This window comes from Marmota flaviventris, chromosome 4 (genome assembly GCF_047511675.1).
Source record: "Marmota flaviventris isolate mMarFla1 chromosome 4, mMarFla1.hap1, whole genome shotgun sequence".
Taxonomy (NCBI): domain Eukaryota; kingdom Metazoa; phylum Chordata; class Mammalia; order Rodentia; family Sciuridae; genus Marmota; species Marmota flaviventris.
This window is the reverse complement of record NC_092501.1, coordinates 128,041,643-128,064,969: the sequence shown is the minus strand read 5'-3', so window position 1 is coordinate 128,064,969 and position 23,327 is coordinate 128,041,643. Positions and strand designations below refer to the sequence as shown.

General features: G+C 33.3%; 1 protein-coding gene across 1 annotated transcript in view; it reads left to right on the top strand.

Moving 5' to 3' along the window:
- Sucla2 (succinate-CoA ligase ADP-forming subunit beta) overlaps positions 1–23,327 on the top strand; it is a 44,577-nt gene that overhangs the window by 977 nt on the left and 20,273 nt on the right. Inside the window, exons 2-4 of the mRNA XM_027928959.2 lie at positions 3,756–3,936; positions 9,180–9,279; positions 9,439–9,601. Coding sequence (XP_027784760.1) covers positions 3,756–3,936; positions 9,180–9,279; positions 9,439–9,601 — 444 coding nt within the window. The remainder of the gene's footprint in view (positions 1–3,755; positions 3,937–9,179; positions 9,280–9,438; positions 9,602–23,327) is intronic.

The following is a 23,327-nucleotide window of genomic DNA, read 5'->3' as shown; positions in this document are numbered from 1 at the left end:
AGGAACATGAAATTGGCCTATTCTTTCCCATACTTAACACCAAGAACGATGGAAGAGTATGATTGTCTTATTGAACCACTTCCAGAGTATTAGGTTATTTTTTGAAAGAACTTTTCAGACATACCATGAATGAATAGACTTAGGCTTTTTTTTTTTTTCCCCCCCAAGCTATTTGTACTTTCAGTTTAGGGTTAGTGAGTTCTATGAGTTTGTTTCCTAATAGAAGTGATTTTTTTTTTTTAATTTCTTTTTGGCCTCGAACTTTCTTAGAGTGCTGCCTAGTTTGTAGATAATAGGGATTTGGAGAACAAGTATGTTTTCATTTTAATCATAATCTTTGTCCTTTTGGAAATTCCTTTAAAAAAATCTTTGTTTCTCCATATGGTGATGCCTAATATATTGTCTTTATAACAGCTTTGCTTCGTTGCCACCCTGGCATTAAGATATTTAGCTTTAGAGTTTCCAAAGACATTGGTCTAAACTCTCGCTTTTTGAATGGGGACACAGAGTGCATAGTCCCAGGAGATGTGTTCAAGGTCACACATTGAGTTTAGCATTTCTCTTCAACATTTTGTGTAGTCCTCATTCTGGGTTTTTTTTTTTTTTTTTGTATAATTGTTGAAATAGCCCATGTTATGAGCATATAATTAAGAGATTTTCTTGAATTTGACCAGGAATTGTTAACCTTTTGGCAGTGGGATTTTTTTTTTAAGTTTTATTTTCTATTTAGTTGGCACATAATTTTATATATTTTTGGGGTTTAGTGTGATGTTTGAAAAAAAAAAAAAAAATATATATATATATATATATATATATATATATATATTTTTTTTTTTTTTTTTCAATATAAGTCTACCAGGGTAAGTAGCATATCCATCACCATATCCATTTTTCATTTCTTTGTGGTAAGAACATTAAAAAATCCTCTCTTCTAGCTGTTTTAAAATAAATAATACATTGTTGTTAATCACAATCACCCTGCTGTGTGATAGTCACTAGAACATACTCCTGCTGTCTAATTGTAACTTTGTATTGGTTGAGCAACCTCTTCTTTCTGGGGGCAGGAATCTTTTCTTCTGATCCATTTAGCTAATTAGGTGCAACCAGTAACTTATCTACTACTGACATAGTGTTCTGTATATATTACTATTGTTTATTTAGGTATCTGTGAACTCTATGGCTGGGACCAACTTGGCCTTGGTTTTTAGCACACTTTCTGTTATACTGATATTCAAAAACTATTTGAGTGTATGATCATTTTCGCCAGGCTTACACTAAGTACTCACTTGCTGCCCCCTGCCCCTGCCTCTTTAACCACAATCCAGATCAAGATATATAATGTTTTCAGCTCAGAAAACTTCTAGGTTCCCTCTCTTTATCAATATTCTCCTACAGAAGGTCACCACTAATTATGACTTCTACCATCATAGATTATTATTGACTGATTTTGAACTATATAAAAAGAGATATATAGGAGTGTATTTTTGTGTCTGGCATCTTTCCTTCAATATTATGTTTGTGTGATTAATCTACTGATAGATGAGCAGTAGTTCTTTTTTTGTTGTTTGTTTATTGCTCTTTAGTATCCTATTATATGAATGTAACACAAACTATCCATTCCCTTGTTGATGGACAGTCAGGTCATTTACCTTTTGTCTGTTTCGTAAAAGCTTACTATGGTCATTCTTATATATGTCTGTTGGTAGACATCTGTCTCATTTCTGGTGATACATACCCTGGAATGAAATTTCTGGGTCAGAAGATAGATGTTCAGAAAAGCTTGGGAGGTTGCTAACTTTTAATATTGAAGTGACAGTATCAAGGAATTGAGTTCTCCAGCTGAAATGTTAGTCAGGATTTTAGCATACCAAATGAATCATAAATGAGCTACTATATACTGTAGGGTCCTTAAGAATCAACTGAGTGAATTGTTACTAATGCAGGTTTCCTTAGGCCCAGTTCAGAGATTCTAATTTTTTAGATGAGGCCTGGGCCCAGGAATCTGCATTTTTAGAAACAGATTTAATTTTGATGCCATGGATCATGATCCTACTCTAAGAAACAGACTTTTTATTAGACTCCTTTAAATTCAATTCTTGTGATATTGTGTGTTTCATATGAACCATGTTTCAGTATATTGCATTCTGTGTGGACATAATGAAAGTATGTGGCTAAACCTTAAAGTGATTCCACTGTAGTCATCTTGTATAGTACTTAATTTGTTCTGTATATTGCTTTGCAAAGGTGATAGGATTGAGTAGTTTGAAAAAAGAATGAAGGTGTTTCAACATGTTATATGATATGTTAAGCCTGGGCTGTACCTTGGTGGAGACTTTGGGACGAATAGATGATGGAGATCTTGCTGATGGTCATCCTTCTTTAGGTTTTCCATGTTGTGGCCCTGATATGGGAAACTGAAAGTCTAACCCTCATATTCCTTTTTCTTTAGGCAGTAAGATAAAACTATTTCCTACTTCTTTTTGTAAGAGTAATTCTGACTCACCTATACTCAGGGAAATATTAGTTTTCTTTTCCCTGTGTAAAACAGCACTCCCTCATCTTTATTTTCTTTTTACTGTCTCTTACTGCCATCTGGCATAATGTTTATTTATGGTCTGTCCCTGTCCCTAGTGTTCTAAATGTACACACTAGAATGTAAATCTTAAGGGATAGAGTTATATAGTTTGGTTTACTGCTCTATTTCTAGTATCTAGATGCTCAATAAATATTTGATATGATGAATGCATATGCAATCAATAGATTGAAAAGCAAAGAGTTTTTACTTGGCCTTCTTGGAAGCTTTTCTACTCCAATTGTGAAGGACAAACACCTGGACTGGTCTTGTAAAAGAGGTACTAGGTAAGGGATAATTTGGAAGGATACCTTGTTGCAGATTGGTGCTGAGCTTTGAAGGCTGAGGTAGAGAGTTGTGTGGAAGAAATTTATTGGAAAGTGGTCCCTGAATCAAAACCTCTTGGAGAGTGAAGACAGAAGAATTGACTAGTGGGAGTAGAATTGTGATGCAGTTGTAACAGACCTGCCATTCCTGTGGGAGATTTGAAACCAGGATGGCTATTCTAAATTGTCCCTAGTTGGAATGAGGTGCCAGGTCTTTATATTCCTCCCTCTACTCCTATTGATGTCAGTGTATGCAAGCTGCCATTAGGAAGGAGGTGTGATTTTGGCCAAAGAGTTGCCAGTGAGAGGACTTACCTTAGAGCTGTCAGCAGTCAGCTATGGCTATAAGTGCCTAGTCCTGAAGGAGGGATCTGGGCAGCACACCACAGTATGCACTACAGGTGATGCCAAGGTTTCTGAGTCTTTGAGTGTTTGAAAAGTGATTGTACCAAATCATTCAGTCATTACATATTTAGTGCCAGATGATTTGTTAGGTGCTGGAGAAATGGTAGAGGGAAGTTGGGAAGGATTTTTTGGTTTGGTGTAAAAGGTGAAATTGTTGTTAGATCTGCTGAATTTGCCATTCAGGTAAAAATGACCAGTCATTAGAGATGATAGTAAAGCTCAAATGTAAGATAAGAACTTGAGATAATGAGGAAATAGTTAAAGCTGTAAGAATAATGTTTGATAATTAGCTAATAGATTAGCTTTCCATTTTCTAGTTGATGATTTAATATAACAGTTTTATTATGCTTATGAAGAACCAAGTACTCTATATACACAAAGTATTTCAAAAAGTGTTTCTAACAATAACTGCCAAGTCATTGTCATACATAATATGTTCCTAATTTCTCTAGGTTCTGGGAAGTTCTGGATTGTTTAATAACCATGGACTCCAAATACAGCAGCAACAGCAAAGGAATCTCTCATTGCATGAATACATGAGTATGGAATTGTTGCAAGAAGCTGGTGTCTCCGTTCCCAAAGGATATGTGGCAAAGTCATCAGATGAAGCTTATGCAATTGCCAAAAAATTAGGTACTAAATTAAAAACAAACAAACAAAAAACAAAACAAAACTTATGCCACCTTGACGTGGATTTTTTTTTTTTCTTTTTTTGGTACCAGGGATTGAACCCAGGAGTGGCTTAACCATTGAGCCACATCCCTAGCCTTACTTATTTTTTATTTTGAGACAGGGTCTCACCAAGTTGGACCTCTTAGGACCTTGCTAATTCGCTGAGCCTTGCCTAAAACTTGTGATGCTCTTGCATCAGCCTCATGAGTTGCTGGGATTATGGGCATGTACCACCAATACTGGCCTTGATATGAAATTTTGATAAGATGTGAACTTTACTTTTGGTTTGATGACAACTTTTAGCTTTTATTTAAAAAATAAATTTCATTTACTTAAACGGTTGAGTTTCATATTACTTGAAATTCTAAAATTATTATGAAACAATTTTGAGCTCCTGTAGAGCTGGTGACTTAGGAGTCACTTCTGTTGGCATTAGGAAGTTGAAATCCTGTTTTTAGTTGGAATATAATTATGGGGAAAAATATTTTGTTTACTTTGTTGCATGAAGGATTGGTGGCTGTGATGATTTTCAGGGAAATGATGAAGGAAAAATCTTAGTTATTTATGTGGTTATAAAGAGAGGCCCCAGTACATTCCTCCTTGGGTCTCCCTAGGAGTGCAGTACCACTGAGCTACATCTCCAGCCCTGCCCTCCTTTTTAAAGTTTATTTTTTGTGGAGCTAGGTATTGAACACAGGGACTCATGTATGCTAGGCAAGTGCTCTACCACTGAACCACTTCCCAGCCCTTTTATTTTGAGCAGTGTCTGAAAAAGTTGCCCAGGCTGGCTTTAAGCTTGTGATTCTTCTGCCCCAGTTTCTGGGAAATATAGGCATGTACCACCATGCCTGGTTTCCTCCTTGTTTTTGATGTGAAAAACATGAACTCATGGGAGAAAAAAGTAGTTGAGCTCTAGAATGTAAGCTCCATGAGAGCAGGGTTTTTTTGTCTTATTCATTCACTGATATATATCAAAGTCTTAGAAGAATGCCTGACACTTAGGAAATCAGATATTAATATATATTAAATTAATTAAATATATGCTTATGTTTATTAGAAGATTCTTTTATTGATGACAGTAACTTTAATAACTTTGTTATTTTGAACTTGTATTAATCTCTTAAAAAGCCAATTTTTGACTTTAGAAAATAAGGTTGTTTACACTTAACATGAGAACATAATAATGAAATAATGTACTAGTTATGCACTGCCTTTCATCCCACCTTATGTACACAGTTTAGCAAAATTAATCTCTCTCTTGTATACACATTTGATTAATATGGCTTTAAGTATGCTTTGGTTAAGACTTTGCTCTTATTAGTTTTTCAAGAAAGATACAGAAAATTTAAGAAATGTTTAAACTTTAAAGTTTTCATCTTGATTTGTATGTATTTGTTTCTTGAATGGGATTTTCTCTGAACAGTGAGGGCATATACAACTTCAGAAAATTATTACATAAGCTCTGTTTTTGAATGAGTTGTCCATGATTTCCTTGATTTGGAAGCATGATTTTTCTTTTGTAGTTTTTTGTTGTGATTAATAATCACAAACCCTTTTATTCAGTTTAGAAACAAAGTTCTTTCTTCTTCAGTAAAAGCTTTAAGTTCATATTAATATTAGTGAAATTTTTGTTAACTAAAGGTGACTTGTAGTTTGAATTTGTGTGTGGTTAATATTAATAGGACTTGGTTTATATATCATGAGGTCAGTAAAAACTTTCTCTATTTCCAAATCATTTATAATTGGTTTTCTTTAACTACTTTTCTGTATGTTTTATTGTTCTGTCAGAAAAAATAATTTTTGTAAAAATTTGTTCATAAAAATGCACAGGATTTATTCTGATGCCAGTCTTTTGATTTATTTACTCTTTATAAAAACCTTTAATAATTCTTAGGTACAGAAGAAAGAACAGTTAATACATGCAGGATAAACTATAACTGAGTATTTCTGGCAAGTTCTCTGGGACCAGGATTTACAAGTAGTAAGGAACAGGAGCAGGTAGGAGCTCTGATTTTGAGCCCCTTGGAACAGGGGGATATCTTATTAATTGAGAAAGTGTGTTGTCACAAAATACTGTAAAAATGTTTATAGTATGGGTATGGGATTATTGAATAATGAAGACCATTAAATCTTTTTTTTTTTTGAGAATTTTTTAATATTTATTTTTTAGTTTTTGGTGGACACAACATCTTTATTTTTTATGTGGTGCTGAGGATAGAACCCAGCACCCCGCGCATGCCAGGCGAACGTGCTACTGCTTGAGCCACATCCCCAGCCCCCAGACCTTTAAATATTGAGGAACAGAAGTGCTGCTTTTTAAGAGACATATTTAGTAACTACTTTGAAGACATTGAGGACAGTTTGTATTTTTGGTGTGCCATTATGTATCAGAAGATACTCATTATGGGATCTAAATGTACAAGGGTGTGTATGGTTTTATCGATCTATATAGTAATTCCCAATGCTGATTTTTGGCTATTTCGGGATTATTTTGGCTTCTTAAGTTACTGCAAAACTGATGTAATGCTAATTCTCATTTATTAAAAACTTTTTTTTAACTTTTTTTATATATTTATTTTTTAGTTACAGTTGGACACAATATTTTTGTTTTATTTATTTATTTTTATGTGGTGTTGAGGATCAAACCCAGGGCCTCGCATGTGCTAGGTGAGTGCTCTATTGCCGAGCCACAACCCCAGCCCATATTAAAAACTTTTACCAAGAGTTCTAGTCATCAAAGGATATAATAGGGCATAAATGATTGCAGATTTGCCAAACCATTGCTTCCTTTCAGTCCTATAGGTGGTAGGAGATGCTGAGGTAGCATGGAGTCTGTGGCCACCAGATTCTACAAGTGGGCTTCTGAGATGGCCCCCCTTCCTCAGTATTTCCTACAAATTTTATCATTTTCTGTGTGTCTTATGATATAAAAAAGTTGGGAAGTATTGTCCTGCAGGAGGTTAGGAATGGAAGAATGGTTAGAAAGAATCTAATGCTAATTTTAAAAAGACATATATATGAGTCCACAAAATGTAAGTTGGTGAGCTTGAGGATTATTAAGAAGTTTCTGGAATTATTAGAGGGATTAATTGTTAAGCGCAGACAAATGAAGGACTTGTAATTTGGGGTCAGTTGTTAAGAGCAACTTACTATCACTTTCTCAAAGTTAATTGCTAGTTCACAGAAATAGGATTTCAGTAAAGCATTTGGCAGAGTTCTGAATTGACTATAGAAAGATAGTTTGGCTTCTGCTGTAATTAGAGTCTCTCTCTAGTTTAGTAAATGTGCAAATTAATGAATGTCAGCTTGGAGGGAGATTTTTAATGGCTTAATACAGAACTTTGCTTTCTTTTTTCTTTTCAGTATTTTGCTAGATGACTATATTATGAGGAATATTTAAAGAGTATGCAAAAGATTAAAGCTAAGATGGATAGTGAATATATTTTAAAGACAGTGTTGGGATCCAAAAAAGATCTTGGACCTTGTCTGACTAGAGCGTCGTGCCAAATCTGTAGTATAAGCAGAAGACTATAAGCTCTAGGAGGGCCGGTTAGGCCTCTCTTGCTCATTGTTTTATTTACATTTCCAGCACAGTATCTGGTATGTACATGAATCTGTTGAATGAATTAATGGAGTTGAATACAATATTTGTTTTAATTAGTTGTCCTCTGACTTCTAATCCTCCCCTTAACAATTGATGAGATTGTCATTAATTCTTATTTATTTTAGGCTTTTATTTAGCTATCAAGGGCTGTTTTATTTATTTTTTGCAGTGCTAGGGGTTGAACCTATGCTAGGTAAGCCCTCTACCTACCACTGAGCCACATTCCCCACCCACTGAAGGACTGTTTTAGAAGGAACTTTGAAGAACCATCTTTTGCCCCTAAAAACTTTATATTCCTAAATTTAAAAAATTGACATTTTTGATGAAGAGTTCTTTTGTCTTATAAAATGTTTATGAAAAAAGAGCTTCCTTACTCAACAGGTCAGTATGTTAAATTCCCAGTTTAATGATTAAGAATGATTGAATTTAGTTCAGTTCACTGATTTATTGACCAATTGCCATATTACATTTATTTTTTATTTTTCAGTATTGGGGGTTGAATATCCCCAGCCCTTTATATTTTTTATTTTTTGAGACAGGGCCTTGCTAAGTTACTTAAGGCCTCTCTAAGTTGCTGAGGCTAGTTTTGGACTTGGAATCTTCTGCCTCAGCCTTCCAAGTTGCTTATAGTCTTGTAAGCTTATAGTCTTCTAGTATACTACAGATTTGGCACTACTCTCTAGTCAGACAAGGTCCAGGATCTTTTTTTAGATCCCAATACTGTCTTTAAAATACTACAGGCATGTGCCGCCACATGTAAATGTGGCTGTGTTACATTTACATTGTTTGTATTACAGTTATCTTCTTTGATGTAAGTGAATATTTTTAAAGTACTAGAAAATCAGGACTTGGCAGGTAACAAGCAACAGGTAAAATAAATAGTGCCTGTTCCCTTTTGGACATTATTTCTCTAATTTTCTGTAGCCCTTGAGACTACTAGTTGTCTTCTCAATAAGAAAGTTATTGTTGGTTTTAATGAAATTATTAAATTGCCTCTAATCTTTACCTAATATTGGATGTTGAAATACTTGTGAATGATAGAGAATGTGGCCTACTGAAAAGGTTGATCTTATCTAAACAAAATGCTTTTAATCACAATCCTGCTCTCATTGCAGGATTATGGGCTTCAAATTTTCAATTCTGAGTTTTTGTAAGAGCAGTGATGAAGTCTAGATTTACAAGAATTCTGTCCCATTTTTGTAATGTCCTGTCTGTCATATTTGTTCAGATTGTCTCAGGATAGCAAGTTTACATGTGAGAGACAGGGAGGCATTAAGAAAACATCTGAGTATCAGTTTTGTACTTTTAATACCTTCCAAAGCACTAGCAGTTTGAAATGTTAAGGGGTGGTTAAATTATTTTCAATATATAGTACTTTAAGAAATGATTTGAGTGACTAATTTTTTAAAAGTCATGGATCTTTTAGATGATGAATGTTATACTTTTTGATTCAAGAAAATCTGTGTACATTGAATGGCTCATTTTTTGATATTATGACTAAATAAGACTATTAACATCTATTGCTGTGTATATTAAATAAAATACTGTGTCTTGCCTGTGGCTCCCTGCTTGATATCTAATAGGAGTGTTTTTCTTCTAGGTTCAAAAGATGTTGTAATAAAGGCACAGGTTTTAGCTGGTGGTAGAGGAAAAGGAACATTTGAAAGTGGCCTTAAAGGTGGAGTAAAGATAGTTTTCTCGTAAGTCATATATTTTTTTTAAAAGAAAACTCATCATTATTAAAGATTGATTAACTTAGCTGATAAAAAACTGAGATTTAAATTTTAAATGAGATAGGTTTTGGCTGTGATGTCTCAATTGGAAGACAAAGGAATTTGAGTTATTTTTTTTTATTTTAGTCCAGAAGAAGCAAAAGCTGTTTCCTCACAGATGATTGGGAAAAAATTGTTTACCAAGCAAACAGGAGAAAAGGGCAGAATATGCAATCAAGTTTTGGTCTGTGAGCGAAAATATCCCAGGAGAGAATATTACTTTGCAATAACGATGGAAAGGTCATTTCAGGTGAGTAACTCTAGACATGACACAATTAGGACAAATTTATGACATTCATTTTCCAAAATTGAATATATGGGAAAGATTTTTAGATTTTTAAAGTATTATGCAATCAATGTGTATAGCAGCTCAATTCACAATAGCTAAACTATGGAACCAACCAGGGTGTCCTTTGATAGATGAATGGATAAAGAAAATGTGGTGTATATATTCAATGGAATATTATTCAACTTTAAAGAAGAATGAAATTATGGCATTTGCCAGTAAATGGATGGAGTTGGAGAATATCATGCTAAGCGAAATAAGCAAATCCCAAAAGCCAAATGTTTTCTCTAATATGTGGATGCTAAGGTGGGGGGGCACTAGAGAAGAATAGTGTTACCTTAGATTAGGAAGAGGGAAGTGAAGGGAGGGGAGGGGAGAGGAAAGGATATGGGAATAGGAAAGATAGTAGAATGAAATAGACATTATTACTATATGTATATATGTGACTGCATGACCAATATGATTCTGCAACATGTACACTCAGAAAAATGATAAATTACATTCCGTCTATGTATAATATATCAAAGTGCATAAATGCATTTTACTGTCATATATAACTAAAATAAAAAATTAAAAAAAGAAATATCTTTACCAAAAATAAGTGTTATGCATGAATCCATTTGTTTATGTCATGAGCATAATATTTATGTTATTTTAAAAAACAGCATGATAAATGCTATAAAATTTGATATGTAATATTGTGATTAAAAACACTAAGCCAGGTGTGGTGGAACACGCCTGTAATCCCCAGAGGCTTGGGAGGCTGAGGCTGGAGGATTGCAAGTTCAAAGCCAACCTCAGCAACTTAGTGAGGGCCTAAGAACTTAGTGACACCCTGTCTCTATTAAATAAAGTTTTAAAAAGGGCTGGGGATGTGACTCAATGGTTAAGTGCCGCTGGGTTCAATCCTTGGTACTTAAACTCTAGGAAAACCCCTGCTGTAATAAATATGGAATTTCCAAATTATTAATTCACTGAGATCAACTTACATCATCTCTGGATCATCTTTGATTCTGAGATTTTGTTGACGGAATGTAATTTCTAGCAAAGAATCTAGTAAGGTGTATCTATGGCTTCATCTTTTTCTTTTTCCACCTCTTGGTATTTTTATATTTTGGTTTCTGTTTCACCACATGATTTGGTACTTGGTAAATTGAAGGTGACATTAAGTAGCAAACAGTATAGTTTTAAAGAACATTACTTTAGCCCTGCTATTTTTTCTTTATGGAGACTAAAATTCTAGCATTGGATATAGTCATCAAGCTCAATGAAAATCCTTTCTAGACCTGGTGTTTAGAGAGAGTATTAATAATCATTTTATACTATAATTATCTGCCTCCTTGAATGCATTCATCAGGTGTTATAAGCTGAATCTCTGTTAACTAGCTTTTCTTGGAAACAAACTGGGTACATATGAGGAAGTCTTCATAATTTGATGTAGAATATTACTATATTTAATTTAGAATAATAAATTTTGAAGGTCCTGAAAATAGTTTCTTATGTAAAAAAAAAACCAACTTTTTTTTTAAATAAAATATTGATGGGCCTTTATTTTATTCATTTATTTATATGCGGTGCTGAGGATCGAACCCAGTGCGTGCTCACACATGCTAGCCAAGTGCTCTACCACAGAGCCACAACCCCAGCCCCCCAAAAAAACTTTTAAAAAATATTTTTTTAATCATTTTTTCCTAAACTTATCATATAACAGGCATCTTTCCTATACAATAAATACTGATGTTCATTATTAAATTTTTAAGTAGATTTTCTTTATTGTTATTAACACGTTAATTGTATATATAAATGGGATTCATTGGGATATTTTCATACATGTATAATTACGTATCTATCATGTCCATCTAAATTTCTTCTAAATTCCACCCCCTACACCTACTGATATCTTTCCTAGTCTCTATTCCCTAGTAATCCCTCTTCTACTTTCAGGTTGCCCTTTTTTGCCTTTTTTCCCTCCAGTTTCTACATGTAAGAGAAAATGAGTTAACTTGTCTCTCTGTGTCTGGCTTATTTTGCTTTAACATGAAGTCCTTCAGTTCCATCCATTTTGTTGAAAATGACAGGATTTCATTCTTTGTCTTTATCCATTCATCTCTAGATAGGCATTTATTTCCAAATTATTGTCAATAGTGCCCCAGTAAACATGGGTATGTAGGTGTCTTTTTTTTTTACACTGAGCTGACTTCATTTACTTTGTATATATATATGTGTGATAGCTAGATCATATGGTAGTTCCATTTTTAGTGTTTTGAGGAACTTCTATACTGTTTTCCATAGTGCCTTACTAATTTACATTCCTACCAACAGTGTATAATGTTTTTTTTTTTCCATGTTTTTGTCAGCATTTGTTATTTATTTATTGATTGATTGATTGATAATAGCCATTCTAATTTGGGTGAGATGGTGTCTCATTATAGCTTTGGCTTGCATTTCCCTATGACTAATGATATTGAGGATTTTTTCCCATAGAATTATTGGCCATTTGCACTGCTTTTGAGCATGTGTGTTCAGATCTTTTGCCCATTTTTTAACTGGAATAATTGATTTTTGTTGTTAAGGTTTTTGAGTTCTATATTATATATTCTGTATATTAGCCCTCTGTCTGGTGAATAGCTGGCAGAACATTTTCTCCCATTTTGTAGGTGGTCTTTTTATTATGTTGATTGTTTATTTTGCTGTCAGAAGAAATTTCACAACAGTTTCTTTATTGTCTATACCAATATCTTTTTTCTTTTTTTGGTACTAAGGATTGAACTCAGGGGCACTTAACCTCTGAGCCATATTCCCAGCTGTTTTTTGTATTTTATTTAGAGACAGGGTCTCACTGATTTGCTTAGGGCCTCACTACATTGCTGAGGTTGGCTTTGAACTCTCAGTCCTCCTTCCTCAGCCTCCTGAGCTGCTGGGATTACAGGCATGCACCCGGCCTATATCAATATCTTCAAATGATTCCCTTTTGTTTTCCTCTAGTTGTTTTAGAGTTTCAAGAGTTACATACAGGTCTTATATTAGAACAACTTTTTTTAAATAGCAATTTTTAGACCAGGTGCAGTGGTGCACAGAGACTTCGGACTTGAGGCAGGAGGATCTTTCTCAAGTTAGAGTGGAGGTCAGCCTTAACAATTTAGCAAGACCTGTTTAAAACCAAACCAAACCAAAAAAAAAAAAAAATCCAAAAAAACTCCATAATTTTTTTTTCTATATTGTTTTTCCTCTTGCAATTATATTTTCAAGTAAAAGTGTCCTTTGCAATTTTCAATTTTTATAGGAAAGTATTTCTAAAGATATAACACTAGGTGGTAGTAAAAACCCACTCAGAATACAAGATAAAATGTTTTATTCTTAAGCAATAATTTTATCTCTATAGGTTTTTATGTGGTAGAATTTAGTTTTATAAGTTATTTTAGAAATTAAATGACACAAATCTTATATATTATACAAATTTGCAGAAATTATATTTTTTACACTTATTTTCACAACAATTTCTTTTCCTTTTCATTAATGTTGTTTATCAGCACCTATCATTTTCTTAGTTATGTTTTTATATTTGTTATAGCCAGAACCAAGGTGAAAATGTCTGGACAAATTGAGATAGGTGTTCTATCCAGAGTAATCATCTTGATTGCAGTCAATGTAGCAAATGGAATATGTTATTAAATATACATTAGAATGTTTGGGAGGTAGATCAAATTTGAGTTCATTTTAAGAACTTGAATTTTCAGAGAACTATTTGAGTTTTGTTGAGGAAAAAATGTTATTTCAGTTATAAAAGCATTACATGATTACATGATTGTAATAATTCAGGCTAAATAGCATAATATTAGTAAAACTATTTGGCCAAAGATATTATAATGTTCTTTGATATTGTCACACTAGTTCAGAGTAGAGTTGTGGTTGTTGCTTTTTGAGGTATAGCCAACCTTTTTTTTTTTTTTTTTTAATCTCTATGAATAGGTCTCTGTTAAATGACAAAAATCAGTTTGCTATTTAAACCAAAACAGAAAGAAAATTTTTGATTTAATTAAAATCCTATGCATACAAATTTACTGATCACTAAAAATTGCTTTTGTTACCTGTTTCTAAGAGATGAATCATAAGCTCAACTGGTCTTCTTTAGTATCCATATCATACCGGGGTATATAGCTATAATAGGGTTGGTGTACCAAAAAGATCAATTTAAGTGCCTACTCTGTTTGGCACTTTTGTTAAATCAGATTTGTTAACACTTGTCTAGTGCCTGTTAGTACTTACTTTGGGTCTTAGACAAATCTAATTTAACAAACCACATTTGCTATTTTCATTTTCTACTGAAACATTATGGTCTGCTGAAAATGAGTGGCACATTTAACTGTGTCAGTTTTTAACTTTGCTTAAAATAGATATAAAGTGTGCTACAGCAATGCCAAAACTTTCTTTTTAAAAAATGTATCTTTATTATATTAAGTGGCTGCTTTATCATATACTATTTTTTTATTAAAAAAAAATTTTGTTACCAGGGAATGAATCCAGTGGTGCTTAATCACTGAGCCTCATCCTCAGCCCTTTTTTATTTTGAGTCAGGGTCTCGCTAAGTTGCTTAGGGCCTCGCTAAATTTCTGAGGCTGGCTTTGAACTTGTGATCCTCTTGCCACAGCCTCCCACACCATTAGGATTACAGGCGTGTACCACTGTATCAGGTTTATCATACATTTAAAAAAATATGTTTATTTTTTAGTTGTAGTTGGACACAATACCTTTATTTATTTATTTTTATGTGGTTCTGAGGATCGAACCCAGGATCTCGCACGTGCTTTGTGAGAGCTCTACCACTGAGTCACAACCCCAGCCCCCTAGCATACACTTTTAAATTCAGATCTCGTTTAAGGCAAACATTTTTGCAAAACCAATAAGAAAAATTTAGGTTAAGATTATGAAAATAGCATTACTAGTTTATTTGAAATTATAACTATTTGTTTAAACTAATTTGGTTTGAAAATTTATTTCTAAGGTTTAAAAATTAAACTAATATTCTGTATTGATTTTCAAATTTAGATCTATACTCATTGTTTTAACTGATCCTTTATTTAATCAATGCAAGTGGTTGTAGAATTAGCATAAATAAGGTTGTTCACTTTCTTTTATATATTATAATTTTATATATTTTTTAAAGCCTTAACCCTAGCTTTGTTAGATACTTATTATTTTAGTGAGACTTTAATATTATCTTTTTCCTGCCAGTAGTGCTGCCCTTAGTGCCGGTAGTGAGAACCCTTCATTTCTTTTATCAGTTTATATAAAAAATAAAACTAAAATAAATGCTCAAATTCTTTGAAAGTTTGTTGGTCTCTACTTCTCATATTGAACATATTTTGTAGTTATTTGTAGATTTAATTTATCTGTATCCTACTTCAGTAGCATGTTAATAATTGGATAGGCTCTTCTTAAATATGACTCTTCCTGTTCTCTAGATCTTTGTAAAAGCCTATAATTATGAACTGCCTTGCAAGAGAGGAAATGAAGAATACCCTTCCATTTGAAATTTATAGAGGATCTTCAAATTAGATCATAATTGCAAGCATTCTCTTTCCTTAGACTTGCTAGTATATTTTCTCCTTTAGTTTCAGAAGGCTAGTGAATTCTTAAAACCTTGGTGGGAGAGCAGTTAACTGTAATGACTTCAGATACCAAGTACCCAGAGTTAGACCAAACTTCAGAGGATAAGGCATAGTCCTGCATATGACACCTCTCATGTCAGACACCAGCCTCAAGTTTGGGGATCCCCATTTCTGACCAGCTGACCACAAATTCTGGGGAACCCACTATCCCTCTGATTTAAGGACTTCAAGAGCTCAAGAAAATGCTATTGTTAGGATTATAGTTTTATTGTAGCCAAAGGATACAAATCAGAATCAGCTAATTGGAGGGACATATAGGGCAATGTCTGGGAGAGTCTCAGATATGAAGCTTTCTTTGTTCTCAAGAATAGATTACCCCCTTGGCTTCTAGATGTGTGACAATATCACCAGACTTCTGGGGTTCAGAAGTTTTCTTTTTTTTTTTTTTTAATATTTTTAGTTGTCAATAGATTTTTTTTTACTTTATTTGTTTATATGTGGTGCTGAGGATTGAACCTAGAGCCTCACACACGCCAGGCAAATGCTCTACCACTGAGCCACAACCCTAGCCCAGAGGTTTTCTTATTTAAAGAAAATGTTTTAAATTGTGGTTAAAAACACAACATAAAATTTATCATCCTACCCATTTCAAAAAATTATTTTTATTGATACATTATAACTACATAATAGTGGGATTCATTATGTCATATTTACACATGCACATAAAATAATTTGGTCAATCTCATTCCTAGTTCCTTTTTTTCCCTTCCATTTTTGAGTATACAGTATGGCAGTATGGTTTTATGTACTTTTTTTTTCTAGATGCATATTTTGTGTAACAGATCACAAGAACTCTTTTGTCTTACAAAATTGAAACTATGTCATTGAGCAACTCACCTTCCCCCATGCCTCCATTCCCTAGTAACAACTCTTCTACTTTCTAAGAGTTTAATTATTTTAGAATACCTTTATGTGAATGGAATCTGGAAGTTTTTGTCTTTTTTAAAATATATTTTAAATTGTTGATGGACCTTTACTTTATTAACTTATTTATATGTGGTGTTGAAAATTGAATCCAGTGCCTCAAACATGCTAGGTAGGCACTCTATTACTGACTCACAACCTTAGCCAAGTTTTTGTCTTTTTGTGACTGATTTATTTCACTTAACATATGTCCTCAAAGTTCATTCATGATGTAGCATATGACAGGATTTCATTTTTAAAGACTAAATACTATTCCATTGTGTGTGTGTGTGTGTGTGTGTGTGTGTGTGTATAAGGTTTTCTTTATCTGTTCATCTTTTGATGGATATTCGGGTTGCTTCTACCTCTTTGTTGTGAATAATGCTACAATGAGTATTTAAAGTCTTTAAGGTCTGTTTTCTTTTTCTTTTTTTTTTTTTTTTTCGATATTACCTAGAAGTAGGATTACTGGTATTTCAATTTTCAATTTTTTGAGGAACCTGAAGTGTTTTTCCATAGCAGTGCACAGGGATTCCAATTTTTCCATTTCCTTGTCAAACCTATTTTCTGTTTTTTTTCCCCTGATAGTGGCTCTCCTAAAGAGTGTGATGTGATATCGCATTGTGTTTTGATTTACATTTCCCTAAGGATTAGTGATATTGAATGACTTTTCATAAGTTTACCAGTGATTTGTACTTTTTTTTTTTTGAGAAATACCAAATGTTCAAGTCTTTAGCTCATTTTTTAATTGGACTGTGTGGTTTGCAAATATTTTCTTCCATTCTGTAGATTGCTTTTTCACTTTGTTGATCATTTCCTTTGCTGTGTAGAAGTTTTTAAGTGATATAATCATATTGGTTTATTATTGCTTTCGATGTCATATATAAGAAATCATTACCAAAATCCAACATCATGGAGCTTTTCTTGTTTTCTTCTAGCAATTTTATAGTTTGGGGTTTTTATGTTTAAATCTTTAATTATTTTAAGTCAATTTTTGAATATAGTATAAAGTACAGGTCCAGCATCATTCTTTGGTATATGGATACCCAATTTTTCCTGCACCATTTGTTGAAGAGACTTATTTTCTTCCTCATTGTGTATCCTTGCCACCTTGTTGAAATCATGAATAATATATGTGAGAGATTATTTCTGGGCTCTTTTCTCTTTCGTTGGTCTTTACATCTGTCTTTATGCCAGTGTGATACTGTTTTGAGTACTGTAGTTTGTGTAATGTTGTTGAAACCAGAAAGTGTGAGGCCTCCAGCTTTTTATTTCTTATGAGTTTTTTGACTGTTCTGTCTTTTTGAGATTACCTATGAATTTTAGGGTGGGTTTTTTCCTGTTTCTACAAAAAATGCCTTTGGACTTTTCATAGGGATTGCCTAGAATCTGTAGATTAAAAATGGTAATATACACATTTTAACAACATGCACCTTCCTATCCATGAGAACAGGAATCTTTCCATTTGTTTGTGTCTTCTTTGATTTCTTGCAATAATGTTTTGTAGTTTTCAGTGCATAAGCCATGTTGGTTAAATTTATTTTTAAATATTTTATTCTTCTTGAATTTATGTAAATAGGATTGTTTCCTTAATTACTATTTCAAATTGTTTGTTGTTAATATACTGAAATACAATTAATTTTTTTCATTTTTTTTCCACTTTTTTATTGTTACATTATAGTTGTACATAATGATGGGATTTGTTGTTATATATTTACACATGCACATAATATTAACAATATAATTTGGCCAGTATAACTCCCCAGCACTTCCCTCCTCCCTCTGTTTCTCCCACTGACTGGTCTCTCTCTCTCTCTCTCTCTCTCTCTCTCTCTTTTTTTTTGTTCCAGTCTTTATTATTTCTTTTTACTAATTTTGGGTTTAGTTTTTTTTTTTTTATTTTTTTGGGTTTTTTATTTTATTTTATTTTTTTAAATACATGACAGTGACTGGTTTCTTTCCTCTTTTGATCTCCCCTTGATTTTCATGAGATCTGCTTCCACCTTTCTTTTCCTTTTTTCTCTCTAGCATCCACATATATCTGTTGACCTTCTGAGTTTTCCCGCAAATGACATAATTTAATTTTTCTTTCTGGCTGAATAAAATTCCATTGTGTGTGTGTGTGTGTGTGTGTGTATCACATTTTCTTTATCCATTCATCCATCGAAGGACACCTAGGCTTGGTTTCGTAGTCTAGCTATTGTGAATTGTGCTGCATGTATCACTGTAGTATGGTGACTTTAATTCTTCAGGATAAATACCAAGGAGTGGTATAGCTGGGTCACATGGTTGCTCTTTTGAGGAACTACCATACTGATTTCCATAGTTGTTGTATTATATAATCTCACCAACAGTGTCAAAGTGTCCCAGTTTCCCCACATCCTCCCTAGCATTTATTATTGTTTGTGTTATTGATAACTGCTATTCTGACTTGTGTGTTGTAAAATCTCAGTGTTGTTTTAATTTGCACTTTCCTAACTGCTAATGATGTTGAACGTTTTTAAATTTTTTTGTTGGCCATTTGTATTTATTTCTCCTTTAGAGAAGTGTCTGTTTAATTCTTTTTGCCCATTTATTCATTGGGTTATTTGATTTTTGTTGGTGTAAATATTGTGAGTTCTTTATGTATTCTAGATATTAATCCTGTATCAGAAGAGTAACAAAGATTTTCTCCCATTCTGTATGATCTCCCTTCACATTCTTATTTGTCTCCTTTGCTGTGTAGAGGCTTTTTAATTTGATGGCATCTAATTTATTAACACTTGGCATTATTTCTTGAGGGGTCCTATTGAAGAAGTTGCTGTCTGTGCCTTTATGCTGGGGTGTTGACCCTACATTTTCTTCTAGGAGTTGCATAGTTTCTAGTCTAATTCCTAGGTCTTTGCTTTTTTTTTTTTGGTATTTTGCTACTGAGGATTGAACCTAGGGGTGCTTAACCATGGAGCCACATCGTAACCCCCCCACCTTTTTTTTTTTTTTTTAAATTTTGAGACAGGGTCTTGCTAAGTTCCTAAGGGCCTTGCTGAACTGCTGAGGCTAGATTTTAACTTGTGATCCTCCTGCCTCAGGTTCCTGAGTGCTGGGTACTGGGATTGTAGGTGTGCACCACCACATCTAGCCTTTGATTCATTTTGAGTTGATTTTTGTGGAGGGTGAGAGATAAGTGTCTAGTGTCATTCTTCTACTTGTGGATAACCAGTTGTCCCAGCACCATTTATTAAAAAGTCTGTCTTTTCTCCAGTGTATGTTTTTGGCACCTTTGTCAAGGATCAGATGACTATAGATGTGTGGGCTTGTCTCTGTGTCTTCGATTCTGTACCATTGGTTTATGTGTCTTTTTTTTTTTTGCCAGTACCATGCAGATTTTGTTACTATAGCTCTGTAGTGTAATTTGAAGTCAGGTATTGTGATGCTGTCAACATTGCTTTTTTGGCTTAAAGTTGCTTTGGCTCTTGTGGGCCTTTTATTTTTCTTTCACATGAACTTTAGGACTGTTTTTTTCTATTTTTGTGAAGAATATCATTGGTATTTGATGGGGATTGCATTGAATTTGTATATTGCTTTTGGTAGTATGGCCATTTTCATAATATTCTGCCTATCCGTGAACATGAGAGGTCTTCCATCTTCTGAGGTCTTATTCAATTTCTTTCTTAAATGTTCTGTAGTTTTCATTGCAGAGATCTGTCACCTCTTTGCTTAGTGTGATTCCTAGGTATTTGTTTTTTAGTCTATTGTGATTTGAATTGTTTTCCTGATTTCTTTCTCAGCAGATTCATTGTTGGTATATAGGAAAGTATTGCTTTTTGTATATTGATTTTTGTAACCTGCTACTTCACCAAATTTGTTTATTAACTCCTTTTGAAGAATTTTTTGGATCTTTTATGTATAGAACCATATCCTGTGCAAACAGTGATAATTTTACTTCTTCCTTTCCTATTTTTATCCCTTTTTTTTCCAATTTTTTTAATCCCTTTATTTCCTTCTTGCCTAATTTCTCTGGCTAGAATTTCTAGCACTATATTAAATAGGAGTGGTAAGAGTGGACATCCTTGTCTTGTCCTAGATTTTAAAGGAAATGCTTTCAGTTTTGCCCTATTTACTATAAGGTTGGCTTTGGTTTTTCATCTATAGCCTTTATGATGTTGAGGTAGGTTCTGTCTGTCCCTAGTTTCTTCAGTGTTTTTATCATGAATGGGTGCTAAATTTTGTCAAAGGCCTTCTCTGCATCTGTTGAGATAACCAACTGATTTTTGTCCTTAATTCTATTTACTTGATGAATTACATTTATTTGTATATATTAAACAATCCTTGCATCTGTGGAATAAAACCAACTTGGTCATAGTGTTAATATGTTAATGCAACTGATTTTTGGTTGTTTGTATTATTTCCTACAATTTTGCTGAACTTGTTTAGTTTTTTTTTTTTTTCCTGTTGGGATTGTCAGGGGTTTTTATATATATTTGTGAAAAAGATAATTTTTTATGTATATTTGTGAAAGAGATAATTTTAATTTTCTTTTTTTTTTGGGGGGGGGGTTGTTTTTTGTTTCTTTTTCTTACCAGATTTTTCTGTCCAGGACTTCTAGTACTAAGTTGAATACAAGTAGAGAGAGCTGACAACCTTTGTATCTGATGTTAGAGGGAAAGCTTTCAAAAGGTTTTGTATGACTTAGTGTGATGTTGACTGAGCTTTTTGCATATAGTCATTACTATATTGTATTTTATCCTGAAAGTGTTGAATTTTGTCTACTGTTTTTTTCTGCATCAATTAAAATGTTTGTGGTATTTGTCCTTCATTCTGTTACTATAGCATATTTGTCTTTTGATTTTCATATATCAAACCATTCTTGCATTCCAGGAATAAATTTCACTTGATTATGATGTATAATTCTTTACTTGTTATTTAATTGGGTTTGCTGTTATTTTGTTGAGGATTTATGCACCAGTGTTCATGAGGGATATTGGCTTATGGTTTTGTTTTCTTGTAGTGTCTTTGTCTGATTCAGGGTACTGTTTGCTTCATAAAATGTGTATATAAGTTTTCCATCCTTTTCACTTATTTTGAAGAGTTTGAAAAGAGTTGGTATTAATTCTTCTTTAAATTTTTGGCAGAATTCTGTAGTGAAGCAGTCCTTTCCTAGACTTTTCTTTGCTGGGAGGTTTTTGATTAGTTGATGCAATGTCATTCCTCTTATCGGTCTGTTCGTTTTTTTTTTTTTTTTATCTCTTCTTGGTTCAGTCTTCATAGTATGTCAGTTTCATATTACTATAATGAAATGCCTGAGATAATCAACTTATAAAGAGAAAAGCTTTATTTAGTTCATTGTTTTGGAGTTTCCAGTCTAAGATCTGGCAGCTAAATTGTTTTGGGCCAGACAGCAACAATGGGGAGTGGGGTGACAGTGAACTGCTAACATTACCAGTTAGGAAGCGGATCCCCTCTAAGGACATATCACCAATGACCTCTGGGCCTGCCACAAGGCCTCACCTCCTCAAGGTTCTACCACCTTCCAAAAGCACTGCCGTGGGGGACCAGGCCTTCAACACCCAGACTTTTTCGGGGACACTCATCCAAACAATAGCAGTAGACTGTATTTCTAGGAATTTATCTATTTCTTTTAGGTTATGCAGTGTTTTTTGGTGTATAATTGTTCATAGTAATCTCATTTATGTTCTTTCTATTTCTATATTATTAGTTGTAATATCTCCTCTTTTATTTCTGATTTTTGTTAATTGAGTCTTTTGTTTTCTCAGTTAATCTAGTTAAAGGTTGGTTGAGTTAGTTGGTCTTTCACCAAGTTAGCTTTTTTGTTTTGTTGATTTTTTTTTTCCTGTTTTTTGAATCTTTGTTTCTTTTATGATTTGCCTCCTTTGCTAACTTTAAGCTTAGTTGTTCTTTTTCTATTTCCTTGTGGTATAGATAAAAAGTCATGAGCTGGTGCTTTTTCTCAATCATGGTGAGCTGTGTCAGTTTCTGGTGAGGGTATGAAAGTTTTCTGGTGCTGCCACAAACCTCTACATTCTCTTTTGTTCTCAGTGGCCCCCAGACATCCAAAGTGTGCTGGTTCTCCATCTGCATGTGGAGTCAGGTGAGACAGAAACCAGTCCCTTGGACAGCTCCTGAAGAGCCAGAGTGTTGAAAATATGTTCCACTCTTTTCTTTCACTCTCAGGGGAGAAGGCTTGTGTTTTCTTTTGTGATCACAAGCTGAGTATGTTATAGAAACAGTAGATCCTAGAATAGAACCCTGAGATTAGTCTTTAAATTTAATAAAAAGTCATGTTCTTCTTTTCTGAGTGTAAAACTGTTTATTATAAATATTTTTTGAAAATACTTTAAAAATAACATTTTTTTATATTTTCTCTCCTTTGTGTCAAACACTATGTTAAAAAACAGTTGAGAATATACTCTAGGATTTTATCTTTTTTTACATAACTCTGTGTGTGTGTACATATATATCTCCCACCATTGATCAGTATTTTCCTATGTGATTTGATAATATTTAGTAATGGAATTTTACCATTTCCCTGTTTTGCATGGATTAGCAAATCTACTAGATAATTTGCTTTAAGATTTGTTTAATTGGTTTTAGAGGACTTTGTATTTATATCTTCACTTTTTACATTGTTCAAGATAATAGCCAGAGATATTCCTTTTCTTTCAAGGTGTTTAGCTTTCTTTTTTATGAGTTATAGTAGAGCTAAAGCTCAGAAAACCTACAACTTTTTCCTTATACTTTCTCTTTCAAATATCAATCCCTTACACATTATTTTCTGATGTTTCTACTTTACTACTTTAATGTCTCTTTAGTTCTTAAGAAAAATATGTAGGTTGTATTTAATATTTTATTTTTTTATGTATTTTCCTGTAAGTTTTTGTGTGTATTTTTAATCTTTTTTTCCTTCTCAGGCAAGTCATCATCTTTGTCTTCTTTTTACTTCTCCATGGTTTCATTTAAGCGTTTATAAGGACACTGTGTGGGAGATGAGATAAATTCTAAGGAAATTTTAAAATGAGAGTAGGAAATAGTAGATGTTTAAGTCTAATAGTGTGTACAGATAATTTTAAAAATTTTATTGATGAATCCAAAATAAAATCTAAATATTTTGGCTATTTCCC